General features: G+C 35.3%; 1 protein-coding gene across 4 annotated transcripts in view; it reads right to left on the reverse strand.

Moving 5' to 3' along the window:
• The window catches only part of VPS13C (vacuolar protein sorting 13 homolog C), a 179,445-nt gene that overhangs the window by 112,009 nt on the left and 48,586 nt on the right, over positions 1–18,850 (reverse strand). For 3 of the 4 annotated variants that reach the window (XM_045067510.1, XM_045067509.1, XM_045067511.1), the window contains 9 exons: positions 18,586–18,757; positions 16,980–17,042; positions 8,027–8,156; positions 7,572–7,666; positions 4,957–5,099; positions 3,949–4,141; positions 2,616–2,730; positions 1,635–1,771; positions 7–130 (listed from right to left, as the gene is read on the reverse strand). In XM_045067510.1, coding sequence (XP_044923445.1) covers positions 7–130; positions 1,635–1,771; positions 2,616–2,730; positions 3,949–4,141; positions 4,957–5,099; positions 7,572–7,666; positions 8,027–8,156; positions 16,980–17,042; positions 18,586–18,757 — 1,172 coding nt within the window. Of the gene's footprint in view, positions 1–6; positions 131–1,634; positions 1,772–2,615; positions 2,731–3,948; positions 4,142–4,956; positions 5,100–7,571; positions 7,667–8,026; positions 8,157–12,839; positions 12,889–16,979; positions 17,043–18,585; positions 18,758–18,850 lie in introns of those variants that run through there. The other variant, XM_045067513.1, reaches the window with a different exon arrangement.

Raw genomic sequence — 18,850 nt, forward strand, 5'->3', positions numbered from 1 at the left:
GCTTACCTGATCTTGCAAAGAGTAACTGCACACTTTTTATTTCAACATCAAACTTGTCATATGCTTTATCCATTATTTCTTCCAGAGATGAATTATTAGTCTTCTGCAAACCTTGATCTTTACTGTTAAGCTGAAATGGACAGAAACCTCATATTTTAAAAAAGATTTTATTTATTTATTTGATAGAGACACAGTGAGAGAGGGAACACAGGCAGGGGAAGAGGGATAGGTAGAAGCAGGCTTCCTGCTTAGGAGGGAGTCAAGGTAAGGCTCTATCCCAGGACCCTGGGATCATGACCTGAGCCGAAGGCAGATGCTTAACGACTGAGCCACCCAGGTGCCCCAAAACTTCAATTTTCTTAACAGAAAAATATACTGATATTTTTGTTGTGTTTTCTTAAAACCTAACTAAAAAGAAAACACTGTCCTTAATCAGTTCACATTCTGTTTAATTTTCTGACAATTTTTGCAAGCCTTTTATTAGGAATATAATATTTCAATATACATCTATTATATGTTTGGGTACTAGGTGCTCAGCATATTTGCATTAATTAAAGGTTCAGTTACACAGTTGTCTACCTCAAATAACCTGTCTAGACATACAACTCTTCCTGGCTCTCAGCAGTTAATGCCGCTCATGGCTCGGCACCCCTAACCTCTTCACCTGACCTCTTCACCATGTAATCACAGGTTTTGTTGCTTCTTCTCATTACATCACCTGAATAAATGAGCCTTAGAACTCAGCTTCAATCTCTACTTCCTTTTTCCTCTTCTCAAACAAAGCAAGGATCCATTTGAAACTGTATGTTTTGAAACCTTCACTTTTTCTCAGATGCCTGGATTTCTAATGTGTTCAACACAGAAAGCCTGAGAGTTCTCTTACTCGACTTAATTGCTGACAGTGGGATTACAAACATATATTAATATGTGTATCATTTCCTATTGTAAAAATATGTAAATTAATAATTAACACTGTGTAATTAAACTCTGGAAATCTATGAGTATTTGAAAACTAGGAGTATTTATGCTGAGTGAAATAAGTCAAGCAGAGAGTCAATTATCATATGGTTTCACTTACTTGTGGAGCATAAGGAATAACATGGAAGATACTGGGAGATGGAGAGGAGAAGTGAGTTAGGGCAAAATTGGAAGGGGAGACAAACCATGAGAGACTGTGGACTCTGAGAAACAAACTGAGTGTTTTGGAGGGGAGGGGAGTGAGGAGTTGGGTGAGCCTGGTGGTGGGTATTAAGGAGGGCACATATTGCATGGAGCACTGGGTGTGGTGCATAAACAATGAATTTTGGAACACTGAAAGAAAATTAAATTAGAAAAAAAAGAAAGAAAGAAAACTAGGAGTACATCTCTCCAACTAGAAAAACAGAGCAATAATCCAGTCCTCAATATCAAATCATCTATCACCAAAGAAAATTTTAGAGGTTTTTCCTGTTTTTTTTTTTAATAGCCATAAAATATAGAAAAAATACTCAATCTAAGCTAGGCTTGACAAAATACTAAGAGGAAATAAGTCTAAGTTTAATTAAAGTAAACTCTGAGGGAAAAACAGGAAACTTTCATATAGCTAGCTTCCAAACTGAGCAAAAATGGGCAGGAAGAAATGGATATACACTTACCCGAAATGTACCAAAATCTAAAATGAGAAGATCTGACTTTTCATGGTGGAAACCTGTCTGTGGAAGTATTAGATAAGAAGGCTTCAGATTTATCCTTAAATCAAGGACTTTCCGAGTTTCAATAATGTGTGTAAGTCCTAAAAGAAATAGAAAAAGATTAGACAGTCAAGTTGAAATATTTAAGTATATTATTAACAATGAGAATACAAGTATCACTTGAAAAGTATTACGGAGGAGCAGTTCTCACAAACTAGAGTCTCAAAATTAAGCATCTAAGGTGAAACTGCGTATGGTCAATGGGGGACAGTCATATCATTACACTGTACAGTAAACCCAACATAGCTAGTATTTTATCCAGAGAGAGAAAAATTCATCATTTTTTAGTTAAGCAACCACAAAAAGCACTTGGCTTGAGTTTAGAGACCATCCTGTATAAAAGTATGAATCTTTAGAACCAGATTTACACACAGTATACAGTATTAGGAACCATTCCTTTAGAGCTGAGGTGGAGGAACGTTTCCTTCTCAAGCTCACTCTGAGGTATAGGTTCTTTTTTTTTTTTTAAAGATTTTATTTATTTATTTGACAGAGAGAGATTACAAGTAGACAGAGAGGCAGGCAGAGAGAGAGAGAGAGAGAGGGAAGCAGGCTCCCTGCTGAGCAGAGAGCCCGATGCAGGACTCGATCCCAGGACCCTGAGATCATGACCTGAGCTGAAGGCAGCGGCTTAACCCACTGAGCCACCCAGGCGTCCCTGAGGCATAGGTTCTTAATTGTAGACAGAATCATCTTTGTGCCCATATTATTCTCTTCCTCATTCAGTCAAGCAGGTATATTTGACTTGGGTAATTCATGAAGCAGCTTCATGGAATTTAAAAAAAAAAAAAGAAAAGAGCAACCTATACTATTTTAAATACAATGTTTTCATTAGAATAGATAAAATTATGAGTTTCTTTATGTTTATGCAGATAAATTCTTTACCTGTAGCTGTTCTCTCTTTAATTTCTTCCAGCTTCATTAATGTAGCTGATGTTATTTGCTCAAGATCTAATCCTTTATTTGACTGAAAGAATTCAACCACTGCATTGATGGTTTTCTGTAAAATAATTTAAAATATAAGCAAGCTATACACAGTACTTTCCATATTACAAATTTTAAAAGGTTTCGGTTTAATTCTAAACAACTGTGGCTCCAAACTTAGGAGAAACCTCCAAAACTACTTTGCCCTATTGCATCTCTCCCTGGTGGAAACAGCAACAAAAACCTAAAAAAAAAAAAAAAAAAAAAAGGAATAGCCCAGGTAAGCTTACTAGAGAGGCAACAAATGTGTGCATGTCATTAATGTGACTTTGTATGTTCTAAGGTGTCATGTTGATATAGCAATAGACCTTACTACTAAACTATACACTTAAAAATTGCCAAGATGGTAAATTTTATGTATTTTACTACAATTTAAATCATTAAAAAATCAGAGAATATAATGAGCCTAGAATCTTTATATAATGCCTCACACTGACTGTGACTACACTTAAACTATAAACTGGAAAGAAAAAAAAAAGTCACAGTTCTCAACAACAGAGTAGGGCAAACTTACAAGGGATGCAATGATTAGTGAGCCTGATGGCTAGCCTGAGATGAGTTAAGAGCATGTGAATAAAAGATGGAACCACAGATACAGAATTTGAGCTAACATTTTCAATAACATCTAAATGCCAATCCTTTTCTTTCCATATGAACAATATGTTCTCTTAATTACTCCTAAAGCTATTTGAATTGGTCCAGATATTTAGGGAAAAGGGAAAATACACAAAACTGAACTGGAACAGGACTATTTGGAAGTAGTTGGTACAATAAACGGACTTTTTAAAAAAGATTTTATTTATTTATTTGATGGGCGAGAGAGAGTGCGTATGTGCAAGGAGGCAGGGGAGGGGCGAAGGGAGAGGGAGAGGCAGGATCTCCTCTGAGCAGGGAGCATGAGGCTGGGCTCAATCCCAGGACCCTGGGATCATGACCTGAGCTGAAAGCAGCCACCAACCAATGCTCCAACACAGACTTTTTGAATAGTATATTAGATTTTTTTTTTTAACTTTAACATAAGCATAGGTAAACAGAGCAGGAAAAAAAAATGGCAGCATATGAAAAAGCAAAATTAACTGTTAAACATGTACTGCTTTTAAAACAAGAAAAAAAGTATTACTAAATTTAGTTGCTAAGTAAAGAAATGTTAAGTGTTAAAGAGGAAAAATAAGAAAACCATACACCAGAAGTATAAGATGGGTTTAATAAAGATTGACTTTCTCCTTGCACTTACAGCATCGTAGATGACCTCCACAGGCTGAGACTGAACAATCAGAGTCTGGTCAGCAGTGCTGTTCTCTGGATTGGTTTCAAACTCGATTTTAAGCAAGGATGAGGTAGTATCGCCAATGGAAGCCACAAGTGATGGTACAACGCCCTGCTGTTTCAGGCCTGTTATATACCAATGTTCTAATTTTGCTTCTACCCTACAATTCAGTGAGTAAATAAATAAGTAACATAATTAAGATGCTGTGTAATGTAATGGGTTAAAATATAAATTTTCCTTTTAAAAAAACTCCCTTGAGAGCCAGTACTATACCCATTACCTGAGGTAAAGTCCAAACTCTTTGGCCTGACATTTAATTACCCATACAACCTGGGATTTTGTTTTGGTTTTTGGCTCTTAACTCTTCAACCACATGAGAAGTCCACTTTGGCCAACACCCAAACACTATAGGATTTCCGATCACTGTCACATGAATGCACGCTAACTTCACTCAGGAACTCATCTCTCTATTTCATGTCACCTGAAAACACCCTCATCCCTGCTTCTACTCCTTTCTACTTGCCTACCCCAAGTCCCAATTCTTCTAGCCCATTCTCCTCTGCGACTGAGCCTAAGGGGCAATCAACATTTCACCTTACAGCATCTTCTCACTTCTGAACTTTCTCATATGTTACATAGTTCTTATAACTTTCTGGCTATGCTCTCTTAACAGCCAGCATAAACTTCTAAAAAACAGAAACTAAATATTCCTGTGCTAGCCTTCATAGTATCAAACTGATAAATTTAACAGTATCCAAGAAGTATTTGTGAAGGAAAGAAGAGAGGGTAGAATAAATGATGAACTCCTCATACAGGTTCATTACAAAACAAATTCAGATACAAAAAGGCCCAACACAAGAGGAAAATAAAGTAAAGAATTATTATTAATCAGTTGCTTAATGCTAAATAATGTTATTTGGAGGCCAAGTCTTATCTAGAAACAAAAACTGAAATAATAAGCTTTTTAAAACTTACTTAAGTGCTTGTGCTCCTGGTCTCTGAGATACTTGGGTGCCCAGGCCAATTATCTGAATTTTCAATATTTCTGGAATATTTTTGTTTTCTCTTAATGTGACAGAGGTGCTTACTAGCTTCAGTGTCATTATATGGGCAACATACTAAACAAAGGAAATGAATGAAAATTGTTATAGTTTAATTAGTACTTTCTTTAATAATTTCTTATTTAAATTTGTTGGATTATAAAGTGATCTAAATACAATATTCTCAAAAAGAACATTAAAAATTTCAATACAAAATTACAAAATTGTTCAAAAAGGACAACTTTAAGGATTCAAAATTCATTTTCTCCTAGTTTTAGAGATAATAAATGAAACTTCACTAAATATTTTGTCACATAAATACTCAATTCACCAACTTTCACTAAAGCAAACTAATTCAGACCAATCCTCTGGCTCAAAAACTGGACAAAATATAGAGAACATCTGCTTGATGTCTTTGGAGGGTTAAAAAAAAAACACTGAGAATAAAAATCCTGACCAAAAAATTGATAGGTCAAAAAGAGGTAGGACAGAGAACCAGAGAGATGATTCTCATCAAACCACAAAGGAAGACACACACTAAGAGAGGAAGATTCACAAAACAGAAAACAATTAATGAAATGGCAACAGTAGGTCCTTACCTAAATAATTACTTTAAAAGGAAGTAGATTAAATTTTCTAATAAAAAGATAAAAAATGGCAGAGTGGATTTAAAAAAAAAAAAAAAGGAGCCAATGATATGCTGCCTACAAGAAAGACACTCACTTTAGGTTTAAGGACACACATAGACTAAAAGTGAAGAAATGGAAAAAGATATTGCAAGCAAAAAGTAACTCTCCCCAAAAAGGGTAGCTATATTCATATCACAGGAAAATAAACTTTAAATGTTGTCAAAAGAAATAAGAAGGTTATTATATAATGATGAATATATTTCATCAAGAAAACATAAGATTTGTAAATACTTATGCACCCAACATCACAGTACCTAAATATATAAAGCAAATACTAGTAGAACTAAAAAAAGAAATAAATGGCAATAGTTGGGGACTTCAGTAACCCATTCTCAACAACAGATAACTCATCTTAACAGAGAATCAATAAAGAAACAATGGATTAAAACACTGTAAGCCAAAAGGACCTAAGAGAAATGCACAAAACATTCCACTCAACAGCAGCAGAATAAACATTCTTCTCAAGACCACAGAAACATTTCCTAGGATAGAGCATATATTGGGCAATGAAACAAGTTTAAAAAAATTCAAGAAGATGTCAGTTATATTAAGTATCTTTCCCAACCACAAAGGAATAAGATCTTATTAAGAGGAAAGTCACATAACACCTGGGTGGCTCAGTTGGTTAAGCCACAGCCTTTGGCTCAGGTCATGATCCCAGTGTCCTGGGATCAGGTCCTGCATCAGGCTCCTTGCTCAGCGGGGAACCTGATTCTCTCTCTGCCTCTGCCTGCCACTCTGCCTGCTTGTGCTCTCTCTCTCTCTCTCTCTGACAAATAAATAAATAAATAAAATCTTAAAAAAAAAAAAAAAGAGGAAAGCTACAAAATTCACTAATATGTGGAAATTAAATAACACACCCCTCAACAACCACTGTATCAAAGAATAGATCAAAAGGAAAATAAGAAAACAACATGAGATATAAAAAAAAAGAAACCCAATACATCAAAACTTATGAGATAGAGCAGAAGCATCTTCCTTCTAATAGGGAAGTTTATAGTGATAAATTCATAAAACAAGAAGAAGGATATGAAATAAACAATTTAGTTTACACCTCAAGAAACTAGAAAAAGAAGAATTAAACTAAGCCCAAAGTTAAAGATTTTATTTATTTGTCAGAGAGAGCACAAGCAGGGGGAATGGTAGGCAGAGGGAGAAGCAGTTTCCCTGCTGAACAAGGAGCCAAATGCTGGGCTCCATTCCATCCCAGGACCCTGGGATTCTGACCTGAGCTGAAGGTAGACACTTAACCAACAAAGCCTCCTAGGCATCCCAAAGCCCAAAGTTAGAGGAAAGGAAATAATAAAAATTAGAGGTGAAATAGAGAATTAAAAAAAACAATAGAAAAGATTAATAAAGCCAAGAGTTGGCTCTTTAAAAATTAAACTGACAAACCTTTAGCTAGACTAAGCAAGGAAGAAAGACAAATGAATAAAATTATACGTAAAAGAGGAGCTATCACAACTGATAACCACAGAAATACAAAGGATCATAGTAAAAGTCTCCTATGAATAACTATATACCAACAAATTAGACAACCTAATGGAGAAATTTCTAGAAATGTTCAATTCACCATGACTGAATCATGAAGAAACAGAAAATCTGAACAGACCAATAATGAGTAAGGAGATTGAGTCAGTAATCAGAAACCTCCTGACAAAGAAAACCTCAGGACCTGATAATGTCACTGGTAAATTCTATCAAACATTTAAAAAAGAATTTACTCCAATTCTTCTTACATACTCTTGTGAGAAGAAACAAATGACAGATTTTTATAAAAATCATTAACTCATTTAATCCAATTCAAGATAATACAGTAAAATGAAACAAAATACCTCTAAAACCACCTAAAAATAATTACCTGCTTGGGTAAAGCTAAGTTGTGGGTGCTCTCACTATAACCAATAGCAGTGAAGAGCTTATCTTTTTCCTCTGGAGTCATAATGTCATCAATAGCTACAAAGAAAGTACAGTTCTTTAAGAAATCAATTGCTTCAATTTTACAGATAAAATTTAAAAAAACATCAAAGAAACTAACAAGTGCCTGAAAAGTCATTGCTCAAGCAAATGCACAAACGCAAAAGCACCCAGGTAATCTCTTCTAATATATTTCTTTGCCTATTTAAAACAAACATCATGTATTTATTTGCTTATATCAAGAAAAGGCAAAGAGACACCATTAACAGAATTCTGGTCTCACATAAGGACTTTAGAACTCCCTAGGTATGTTAAAAATTAAGTGAAACTTCTAATATAAAATAAATTTATATATTTTTTTCTTATCAGTTACAATAAATTATCTGATTTGGAACTTACTTTCAGGAATCAAAGATTCTTCATCTTTTTTCTTAGACTCCTTCTTACCCCAAAACCCACTAAACCAGCCTCCACGTTTCTCGCCTGTGTCAGTAGACTTTTTCCTTAATTTTTGCCCAGATCGAACCACCTGAAAGTAAAAATTTTTAAATTTATTTAAAGAGTAAATTTCCTCTTTGTTTTTAGGTGTAGCTGGGTAAAAACAATGGTTAATTTGTTTAACCGTACATTAGGTTAAAAACAGTCAAGAAAGCCTTCTGAAATGGTGTTCAACATGATTTCGTTAATATAGTTACACTGTTAATTTACCTTCCACACCTATTGATAAAATGTTGATGATGCTGCATGTTGACAGAAACACACTAAAAGTTTCAAGTGAATTTTTTTTTAGCAATATCTTCCAAATGTTTAAGGTAACAAGCCACTAAGACTGCAGATTTATAAAATAAAAAATTCTCTAAAGGGACGCCTGGGTGGCTCAGTTGGTTAAGCGGCTGCCTTTGGCTCAGGTCATGATCCCAGCATCCTGGGATCTAGTCTCACTTCGGGCCCCTTGCTCAGCAGGGAGCCTGCTTCTCCCTCTGCCTCTGTCTGCCAGTCTGTCTGCCTGTGCTCCCGCTCTGTCTCTCTCTCTAACAAGAACAAAAAAAAGTTCTCTAAAAAGATGCTTCCACCCTCAGAAGCATTAATTAATTTAAAACAATTATATTTCAGAATTCATATACATTGCTGGCTTGCTACCTATGACATGGGAAAAGGGTCAAATATAAATAAAAACAGATAGTCCTTGAATCTCATTTCATTCTCTTTTCAATAAATTCTGTCTTGATTTTCTGCAAATCCTTGAAATACTAAAATATAGATAACTAAAAAGCAGAAAACAGAGGATGAATAGAATAAAGGGGATAAATTATTTAGACTCTATCTTCTCATTTCTTGAATAAGTAAACTTTAATAATTTTCCCACTTAAAATTTATAGTATTTTAAAATGGTAATGAACTCGTAGCCTATTGCAAGTCTCCCCATATTACAAAAGGTAAAATACTCCAAAAGGGAAATTGAAAAAAAAGAGCTGAATTAGTAAAGAGAAGTTTAAACTAAGTTAAGTAAGTTCTCTTTATTGTATTTATTTTTAAAGATTTTATTTGAGAGAGGGCGTGTAAGCAGGGTGGGGGTTGGGGAGCAGAGGGAGAAACAGGATGAGCAGGAAGCCAGACAGGACTCAATCTCAGGACCCTGGGCTCATGACCTGAGCCAAAGGCAAATACTTAAGCGACTGAGCCACCCAAGCACCCAGGTAAGTTCTCTTTAACAACTAGATATTAAAGAAATGAGGGGGCACCTGGGTAGCTCAGTGGGTTAAAGCCTCTGCTTTCTGCTCTGGTCATGATCTCAGGGTCCTGGGATCTAGCCCCAGGGGGTCTCAGCTCAGCAGGGAGCCTGCTTCTCCCTCTCTCTACCAGCCTGTCTACTTGTGATCTCTCTCTGTCAGATAAATAAAATCTTTTTAAAAAAAGAAATGGGGAAGAGGTCTACATCTGTGAGCAAAACTATCAAAGTTTTATCATTTATACCTCAGCCATAACTATCTTTGTCAAGATTACCAACCCATTTTCATTGGTCAGAAATATATTAAGTAAAAAATATATATCTGATTACTTTATATTCTATATGAAATAACATCTAGCTCCTTTATTCTCTTGGTATAGAAGATTAGTGTTCTTTTTGGTATTTTTCATGATAAGTAGAACTTAGACAATTTGTCTAACCTATGTCTTAATTTGCTAATATAAATTGAAGAAAATAGTACTTTCCTCAGAATTGACAATACCCAGGAAATCAGACCAAGAAAATGTTAGCTACCATTTTCATTCCTGCTACTAAACTTTCTACTTTAAAATGTTCACAAATACAAAGCTTCAGCAAAAGCAAATCAATTCTTAGACACCAATATCTGGAATTCATGTCAGACTTAGGTACAGTATCATTAATCCAAGTGCTTACTGTGTTTGTCTTTTGCTTTGAGATATTTTTTGAGTGGAACTAACCCCATCATGTCCATAACAAAAGAAGTTGTAAGGGTTAAGTGTTACTGAGAAGAAGCACTTGAAATAAGAAACTTTCCTGTATCTTGACAATTATCACTTAAAAATATATTTAAAAATGTATACTGATCTAGAACTATATACACATAATGTACTAGTATCTAATCCTTGATTTTAATATTATAATTATGTCAGATATAACCATTGGGGAAAACTGAGGGAAGAGTACCTAAGGACTTCTGTGAGTTATCTTTGCTTTACTTCCTATGAATCTATAATTATTTCAAAGTAAAATATATCTACATGAGACCAAAAATAGATTTTAAATACATATGACCTAATACAAAGAGAAATACAGAATCCTTTCACGTTAATACTCTCTGTTGTCTTCACCTCCTTCCTGGTTCAGCAAAGACTATACGGTAAATAACCTCAGCCAGTTCCTGCCTATCTTTTAAATTCTGTGACCCTGTGGATTCTCTTTTGCAATAAAAAACTTCACCTCGGATGACTCTAAATGCCTTTTCTTCATGTATATCCATCCCTTTGTCTACAGCATTCAACAATCCTCTTTTGTCAATTTTTAAGCACCTGGTAACTGGTATTAAGAACACCCAATTAGGGGTATCAGTTAAGTGTCCAACTCTTGCTTTCAGCTCAGGTCATGATTTCAGTGTCCTGAGACTGAGCCCTGTGTTGGGCTCCATGCTGAACGTGAAGCCTACTTAAGATTTTCTCTCTCTCTCTCTCTCCCCCTCTCCCTCTGCCTCTCCTCCGCCCCATCCCCAACTTGTACTCTCTCTGAAAAAAAAATTTTTGTAAAAAGAACATCAAGCAACTCAACTTAGGAAGGATTGAAATTATCTGTTCCTTTTGGAAAATCATTCCTTTAATTCATAGGAACAAGGCCCAGCAGTAGCAAATAACTTCTAGAATACTCATATACCCTGACCCAAAAACTGTACCTTGGGGAGCACAGGTGCTCTAAGAAAACAAGAGATGGGGGCACCTGGGTGGCTCAGTGGCTTAAAGCCTCTGCCTTCGGCTCAGGTCATGATCCCAGAGTCCTGGGATCGAGCCTCACGTTGGACTCTCTGCTCAGCAGGAGAGTCTGCTTCCTCCTCTCTCTGTCTCTCTGCCTGCCTCTCTGCCTACTTGTGATCTCTGTCTGTCAAATAAATAAATAAAATCTTTAAAAAAAAAAAAAGAAAACAAGAGATGTTTGAGAAAGCATGTAGACAAGACTGTTCATTGAAGTCTCATTTATACTTAAATATAACCAGTGGGAAATAGGGAAACAAATTCTGATATATGCACAGAAGCTATTTAAAATGCTGAATAAATTATTCTATTGGCATAAAAATAAAACACTAATACATTTTTTACACTAATACATTTTTTAAAGGAAGTAACAGCAAATTATAAAACATTTCTTGACTCCACATTCCCCCACCAGGCACTGCTCCATTTACCTGTTCTCCCCTTACATCCCCTCTCTCTCATTCCTATCAAGTTTCTACCTACATTCTCTCATAAACATTGTTTTTTAAATGACTTCCTTATTGCTAAATCCAAAAATAAATTTTCAGTTCCATGGTGACATAAGCCCTCTATAGCCCATCCTTCATGCTGATGACTAAAAATTCTAAAAATACAAAAATATCTACAATAAACTCTAAAAAGCAAAGTAGGCAGATGATGGAAATGAGTCAAAACCTGGAGGAGTGACCTTCATCAGAGTGAGCTTCCCATGTTTTATTTTGATTTGTTTTTTACATGGTCTCCCTACCCCCTTCCACCCCATAACTTTTCCCTCCTATTCTTGCCCGTGAGCATTCCTCTTCCTTTTAGCGTGGATATGCCCTACAGCCTGTTTCTAACCAACAGAATATGGCAAAGGTGACAAGGTGTATGTCATTATGTACATGAAACTATACCAGCTGTCTTGCTGGAGTCTTTCTCTCCCTTTGAAAAAACAAGTTGCCATATTGTGGGCTGCCTATGTCTGGAGGCCCATCTGGCAAGGAAATGATATGAAATTTAAGAGCTAAGCACAGCCTCTGGCCAACAGCCAGCAAGAAACTCAAGTTCTCCATTCCACAGAAAATCCACCAACAAAAGTAGATCTTTCATCGGTGACACTCCAAGTGAAACTACAGTCCCAGCCAACATCTTGAGGGCAATATTTTGAGACCATAAGCAGAGAACTCAGGTAAGCTATACCTGAACTTCTGACCCAGAGAAACTCTGAGATAATGGGTTGAGCCTCTGGCTTTGCTCAGGCCATTATCTTGGGTCCTGGGATCGAGTCCAACATCGGGTTCTCTGCTCAGGAAGGAGCCTGCTTCACTCTCTCTGCCTGCTGCTCTGCCTACTTATGATCTCACTGCCAAAAAATAAATAAAATCTTAAATAAATAAATAAATGTGTATTGCTTTAAGCCACTGAGTTTATTATGCAGCTAGAGAAAACTACTTCACATGGCTGTATCCTGAGGCAGGCCTGAATCATGGAGCACTGCAGAGGCACAAGCAGCTGAATACCTGAAAGAAATTCTACAGTTTGGCTGAGGAATGAGAAAATTGAGTCCGTGTAAACCGGAGGGGACAAGGGACATGCTAGAGGGAGAAGAGTCACAGAATGGTTATCTCTTAATTCTGTGTATGCACCTGCATGAATTTCAGTCTAACCCAAGCTGCCCATGTATAAAAGTAACCTAAAGGAAAGCAGCAAAGCTTTAGAGACCTGAAATGAGATATGAACCCACCTGCACAAGTCTCCAACAAATTCTTGTGCTATTCATGTGCAAAATGGACCTAAACCAACATACCAAAGGCAGAAAATATGGAATTGAGATTTGAACCAAGATCCACAGAATGCAAAACAAAACTAAAGATCATTAGGTTGTGTGCTAAGGCAAAATATCAACGTTTTGCAGAATATAAGAAGCACTCAGAGACAACATAATATCACAATGCCTAGGATATGATGCAGTTAAAAAAAAAAAAGATATGTGACCCATTTTCAAGGGAAAAGACAATTAACAGATGTCAACAATCAGATTACTTAGATGTTAAAACCAGCAGAGAATCGATGTTACCTTTGTTACATGATAGAAAGGGAAATTACTTGAATTATCTTTGTCACATGATAGGAAGGGAAGGATACTTGAAATTACTAAAAAGATTGGAATTTTTAGCAGAGAAGTGGAAACTATAAAAAGGAACTCAGAAGGAGTTTTTGACCTAAAAAAAATTATCTAAAATAAAAATTAGGATGGGCTAATATTAAAATGGAGATGACAGAGAAAAGTATAAACTTGAAGGCATATCAACAGAAATTATCCATTTTAAAAAACAAAGAGTAAAAAGATTAATGAAAAAAATGGAACAATGTCTCAGGAACTTGTGGTATATTGAAAGATCTCATGTATAAGTATATATTTACATACATGCATATAGATGTACATACTTGTGTGTATGTGTATGAAATTGAAGTTCAAGAAGGAAAGCAGAAAGAAATCTAGACCAGAAATTATTTGAACACAGGTCTGAATTACACAGGTGAACTTACACATGGACTTTTTAAAAATAAATATATGTATAATTCTGTCAATGTATTTTCTCTTCCCTAGATTTATTAACATTTTCTTTTCACTAGCTTACTTTATTATAAAAATATAGTATATAATATATATAACATAAAAGTATGTATTAATCAACTGTCTATATTACCAGTAAGGTTTCTGGTCAACAGTAGGCTATTAGTAGTTTAGTTTTGGGGGAGTCTAAAGTTATATGCAGATTTTTTACTATGCAATGGGTCCCTAATCCCTATATTGCTCAAGGGTCAAGTGTGTGTGTGTGTGTGTGTGTGTGTGTTTGTGTGTGAATAAAATCAGAGTCCAAAAGGGGAAGAAGAAAGAAATTTGATCAAAAATTATTTGAAGAGGGGTGCCTAGGTGGTTCAGTCAGTTAAGTGTCTGACTCTTGATTTCAACTCAGGTCTTGATCTCAGGGTCCTGAGTTCAAGCCCAGTGTTGGACTCCATGCTGAAAGAGGAGCCTACTTAAAAAAAAAAAAAAATTATTTGAAAGAAGTAATGGCTGAAATACCCCATATTTTGGTAAATCTAATAGTCAATTCTCAGTCCCCAGCTCAGTTGACTAATCATGTTTCTGTCACAGTAGATCACTCCCTTTTTCTTTCCTCACTTCACTTTGAGGAGATTACAATCACAGAGTTTCCCAACTATATACCTCTGGCAACTCCTCCATGGTCATCTTTGTTGGTTCTCATCTCTGTGATCTATAACAAAGTAATTTGGGTCTTTGGAACACTTCACTAGTTACTCTAATTTCTTTGGTGATCTCATTCAATGTCATGGTTTTAAATACCTTCTAGGTGTTCGCCTCTCCCAAATTTATATATATAGCACAGATTTTTCTTCTAAACCACACATTCATGTATCTAAGATCCTACTCTGCTGCTCCACACATCATTGTCTAAAATATACCTAAAACTTAACAGGTCCCAAACTGGATTCCTGATCTCTCCATCTCACCCAAGCTTGTTCTATCCAGACTTCCCCATCTCTTTTCATGAAAACTGCATCTTTCCAACTGCAACAGGCCTAAATCTTTAAAGTCATCTCCAACTTCTCTCTTATAACCCATACCAGTTGGGAAATATTAGCTCCATGTTCGAAAAACATCCAGAATATGACCCTTTCTCTTCACTTCCATTGCAACTACTCTCAGCCAAGGTACAATTATTTCTCTTCAAATATTTCAGTAGCATCCTAACTGATCTCCCTATTTTCACCCTTGTTCTCCCTTTACAACCTGTTTTCAAAAGAGCAGCCAGAATGCATTTTAAAACTTAAGTTGGGTTATATCATTCTATTCTCCAAATGGCTCTGCAAATTCAGAGTAAAAGTCAAATTCACACAATTATTTCAAGGCTCTACAAGCTGGCGCCCTCCCCAACTCCCAAAGTACCACCCTCACTACTCCACTATACTGTTCTGACCTCATTAACCACCACTCTCTTCTCTCTCACCACTCCCTTAGTTCTGTGAATGAACCCCCACCTCCAAACCTTCCAGCTTGCCATATTCTTTCTGCCTGGTATGTTTTTCCCTCAGATAACTTTCTGGTGACTCACTCATCTTCTTCAGGTGTTTGCTCAAATGTTTCCTTTTTAGTGAGGCTTTCCTTGACCATCCAATTTAAAATTGCAATCATCATCATCATCACCGCCTAGCAAGTAAGATATTGCTTCTTTATATTCTTTTCTACTTTATTTTTATTTAAATTTTTATTATCCTTCTTCTGCCAGAATGTAAATGAGGGATTTTTGTCTGCTTGTTCACTTCTGTTTGCTAATGCAAATGATGATGATGATGATGATGATGATAATGAAGAAAATGACCTATTTAGTAATCATCATGTTCCAGGTATTCAGCAGCCCAAGTGCTTTACATGGATCATCATGCCCTTCTCACAGCAACCCTATACGATGTAGGTATTATGAATCAATTCTATTTTACAAATGAGGAAACTGAGGCACAGAGAGATTAAATAGCCAGCCTAAGATCACACAAGTAGGCAAAGCTGACTCCAGAGTCCATGCTCTTCACCATGATGCTAGTAAAACAGGTTCTCAACAAGTACTTACTAAGTAAATGAATGAACAGGTAAGTGCTTTAGTCCCATTTAAAAACAAGATTGGGATATATACACAATGGAATACTATGCAGCCATCAAAAGAAATGAAATCTTGCCATTTGCGACAACATGGATGGAACTAGAGCGTATCATGCTTAGTGAAATAAGTCAAGCAGAGAAAGACAACTATCATATGATCTCCCTGATATGAGGAAGTGGTGATGCAACATGGGGGCTTAAGTGGGTAGGAGAAGAATAAATGAAACAAGATGGGATTGGGAGGGAGACAAACCATAAGTGACTCTTAATCTCACAAAAGAAACTGAGGGTTGCTGGGGGGAGGGGGTTTGGGAGGAGGGGGTGGGATTATGGACATTGGGGAGGATATGTGCTTTGGTGAATGCTGTGAAGTGTGTAAACCTGGTGATTCACAGACCTGTACCCCTGGGGATAAAAATATATGTTTATAAAAAATTAAAAATTAAAAAAATAAAAATAAATATAAAAACAAGATTATGTGCCTGGAGATCTATGAATATAAAAAAAAACCTAAGAGAATATACAAAAAAATATTAATGGTAGGTATCTTTAGTGTGAGATAATAGGTGTTTCTATTTTCTTTCTTTGTATATCTCTACTTCCTAACTTTTCTATCGTGAGTTGTATTGCACTTAAAATTTATTTTTTTAATTACCAAAGAAGTCATGTTACAGAATAATAGGATTGAGATGGAATGATGTGGACAAGGTAGAATATGCCAAATGGGATAAATCAGCATAAACTATGAAATATAAATTGATTCTAATTATGGGCAAAAAGAAGAAGGGAAAGAGGAAAGAAGAAAAGGAAAAGGAAACAAAGCAAAGATAAAGTGAAAGGTTGGGGGATAAAAAGCATATGTCAGTTAGTACTTAAGCAAGGGAGAAAAATTGGAAGACTGTATGTCAAAACATTAACAGCAGCATCCTATGTTGCTAGGATTACAGACAACTTTTATTTACTTCCTTTGGGGGGATTCAGATTCTTTTATAAAATTTAAAAATTTTTTCTTTTTCATGTTAGTGGGATTTTTTCCCCAATATGCCAATTTTTTTCTCTTGAGACTAAATGAAGGCATGGAAAATCAACCTTTATTATTACTTGAACAAGTCCCATGAAGCTAAAGATTTCTTGATCTCAAGTTTAAAAGAATAGTAGTAACATGCTTAAAACATACAATTAGCTCATCAAAATGATTACCTCAACTTGTGCTTGTTGCCTTGCTAAAATGATGTTAAAAACATCTAGAGTCTTCTCCAAATCCTATAAAACAAAGAGACACTTGTAAACAAGAAAAATGGCATTAGATTAAAAAAATATTTTATTCTAGGATTTCTAGGCTTGTTCAGTCTATGAACAAACAGTAACTGTGATCTAATAAAAGGATAATTTGAATGTACACTCAGCTTTATATTTTGTTTTTGCAATAATGGAAATAAGTTTTCTAAGAAAGCAAATCTTCAATAAATACAATATAAAAACAGGAATTTAATGACACCATTATAGAAACAAGAATATTTAGGAGGATGGCTTGTTTTAGGTATTATCCTTATGGTTTGTATTAACTCACTTTTTTTCATACTATTTTATACCATTGTACTAAAGGCATAAACAAAGAATTTAAAGAATGAAACACAGAGTTTAAGAATGAAAAACATAGGGGCGCCTGGGTGGCTCAGTGGTTTGGGCTGCTGCCTTCGGCTCGGGTCATGATCTCAGGGTCCTGGGATCGAGCCCCGCATCGGGCTCTCTGCTCTGCAGGAAGCCTGCTTCCCTCTCTCTCTCTCTCTCTGCCTGCCTCTCTGCCTACTTGTGATCTCTGTCTGTCAAATAAATAAATAAAATCTTTAAAAAAAAAAAAAGAATGAAAAACATAAAACACAAAATTTAAGAATGAAAAATTCTACAAATCAACAACTATGTTTAAGTAGAAACCAATTTGGGTAATTTCTATAAAAATAAATAAAAACCTAAACATGTATTAGGTGACCTATGTATGAAGTAATCTATGTGCTAGTTCATGAAATTCTCACAGCTCTGTAAAACAAATATTGTTTCCATTTTATACATGTTCTCTGATGAGAACATCAGATCTGAGAGGCTAAGAAACTTGATGCTTTTTCTAATATATAATATTAGCAATTCTCATATTATTTCAGAATAATAGGAATGCAATTAATTCTTCATGTTATGAATTTATGACGGAAATGGTTATATAATCAGGACCAGACGACACTGAGCAAATTATATACTATGGGGTATTTTTCTGTATTTAATAGGGGTTCCTATTTTGAGGAATATAAGAGCTGTTTTTTTATATATAATACTTGGAACTCTGAAAAAAAGCCACTAACAAAACTAATAACATATATCTAGCTAATAATAAACATATATTTGAATAACTCTGACACTGATTTTATAAACATTATCGTAAAAACCAAATGCATTTCTCCAAATAGTTTCTTGTATTCTAGTATCTTTTATCTGATACTAGGATGAGAAGGAAATATTTGTTTAAAGAAAAAAAACTGAAAAAATACTCTGTATTTTCCCATAAAATTATCTCAAAAAGAAATCAGTTTTATTCTTTCTCTTTTTTTATTATGTTACATTAGTCGCCATACAGTATATCATTAGTTTTTGATGTAGTGTTTCATGATTCATTGTTTGCAATGTAATACCCAGTGCTCCGTGCAATCCATGCCCTATATTCTTTCTAAAATTATATTTTAATTCAAATTATTTTAGGAAAACTTAAAGGATGATTTAACAAAGAATAGTTTTCATCAATATATATGAGTTATACCTGAATTTGTTTCTGTATTTCTTCTGGGACTTTAGTCTGGGTTAGCTTGCTTTTGTAGGCACTTTTATAACTCTTGAGCAACTGCCTGTGTTTTTTTATGTTACTCCATGACCACATCTGTGTATACCTTCTTATATGAACTTCAAGAACAGAATCAATTGCATATTTCCACCTGCAAATCAAATTTTGTTAATGCACATTTGAAAACAAAGGTTTAAGAAGCAGCAGGAAAATGGCTTTTACTTTTTAGATCTATGTTGTTACA

Source organism: Mustela putorius, unplaced genomic scaffold, assembly GCF_011764305.1.
Source record: "Mustela putorius furo isolate JIRA1106 unplaced genomic scaffold, ASM1176430v1.1 tig00003896_pilon_pilon_pilon, whole genome shotgun sequence".
In the NCBI taxonomy this organism is placed as follows: domain Eukaryota; kingdom Metazoa; phylum Chordata; class Mammalia; order Carnivora; family Mustelidae; genus Mustela; species Mustela putorius.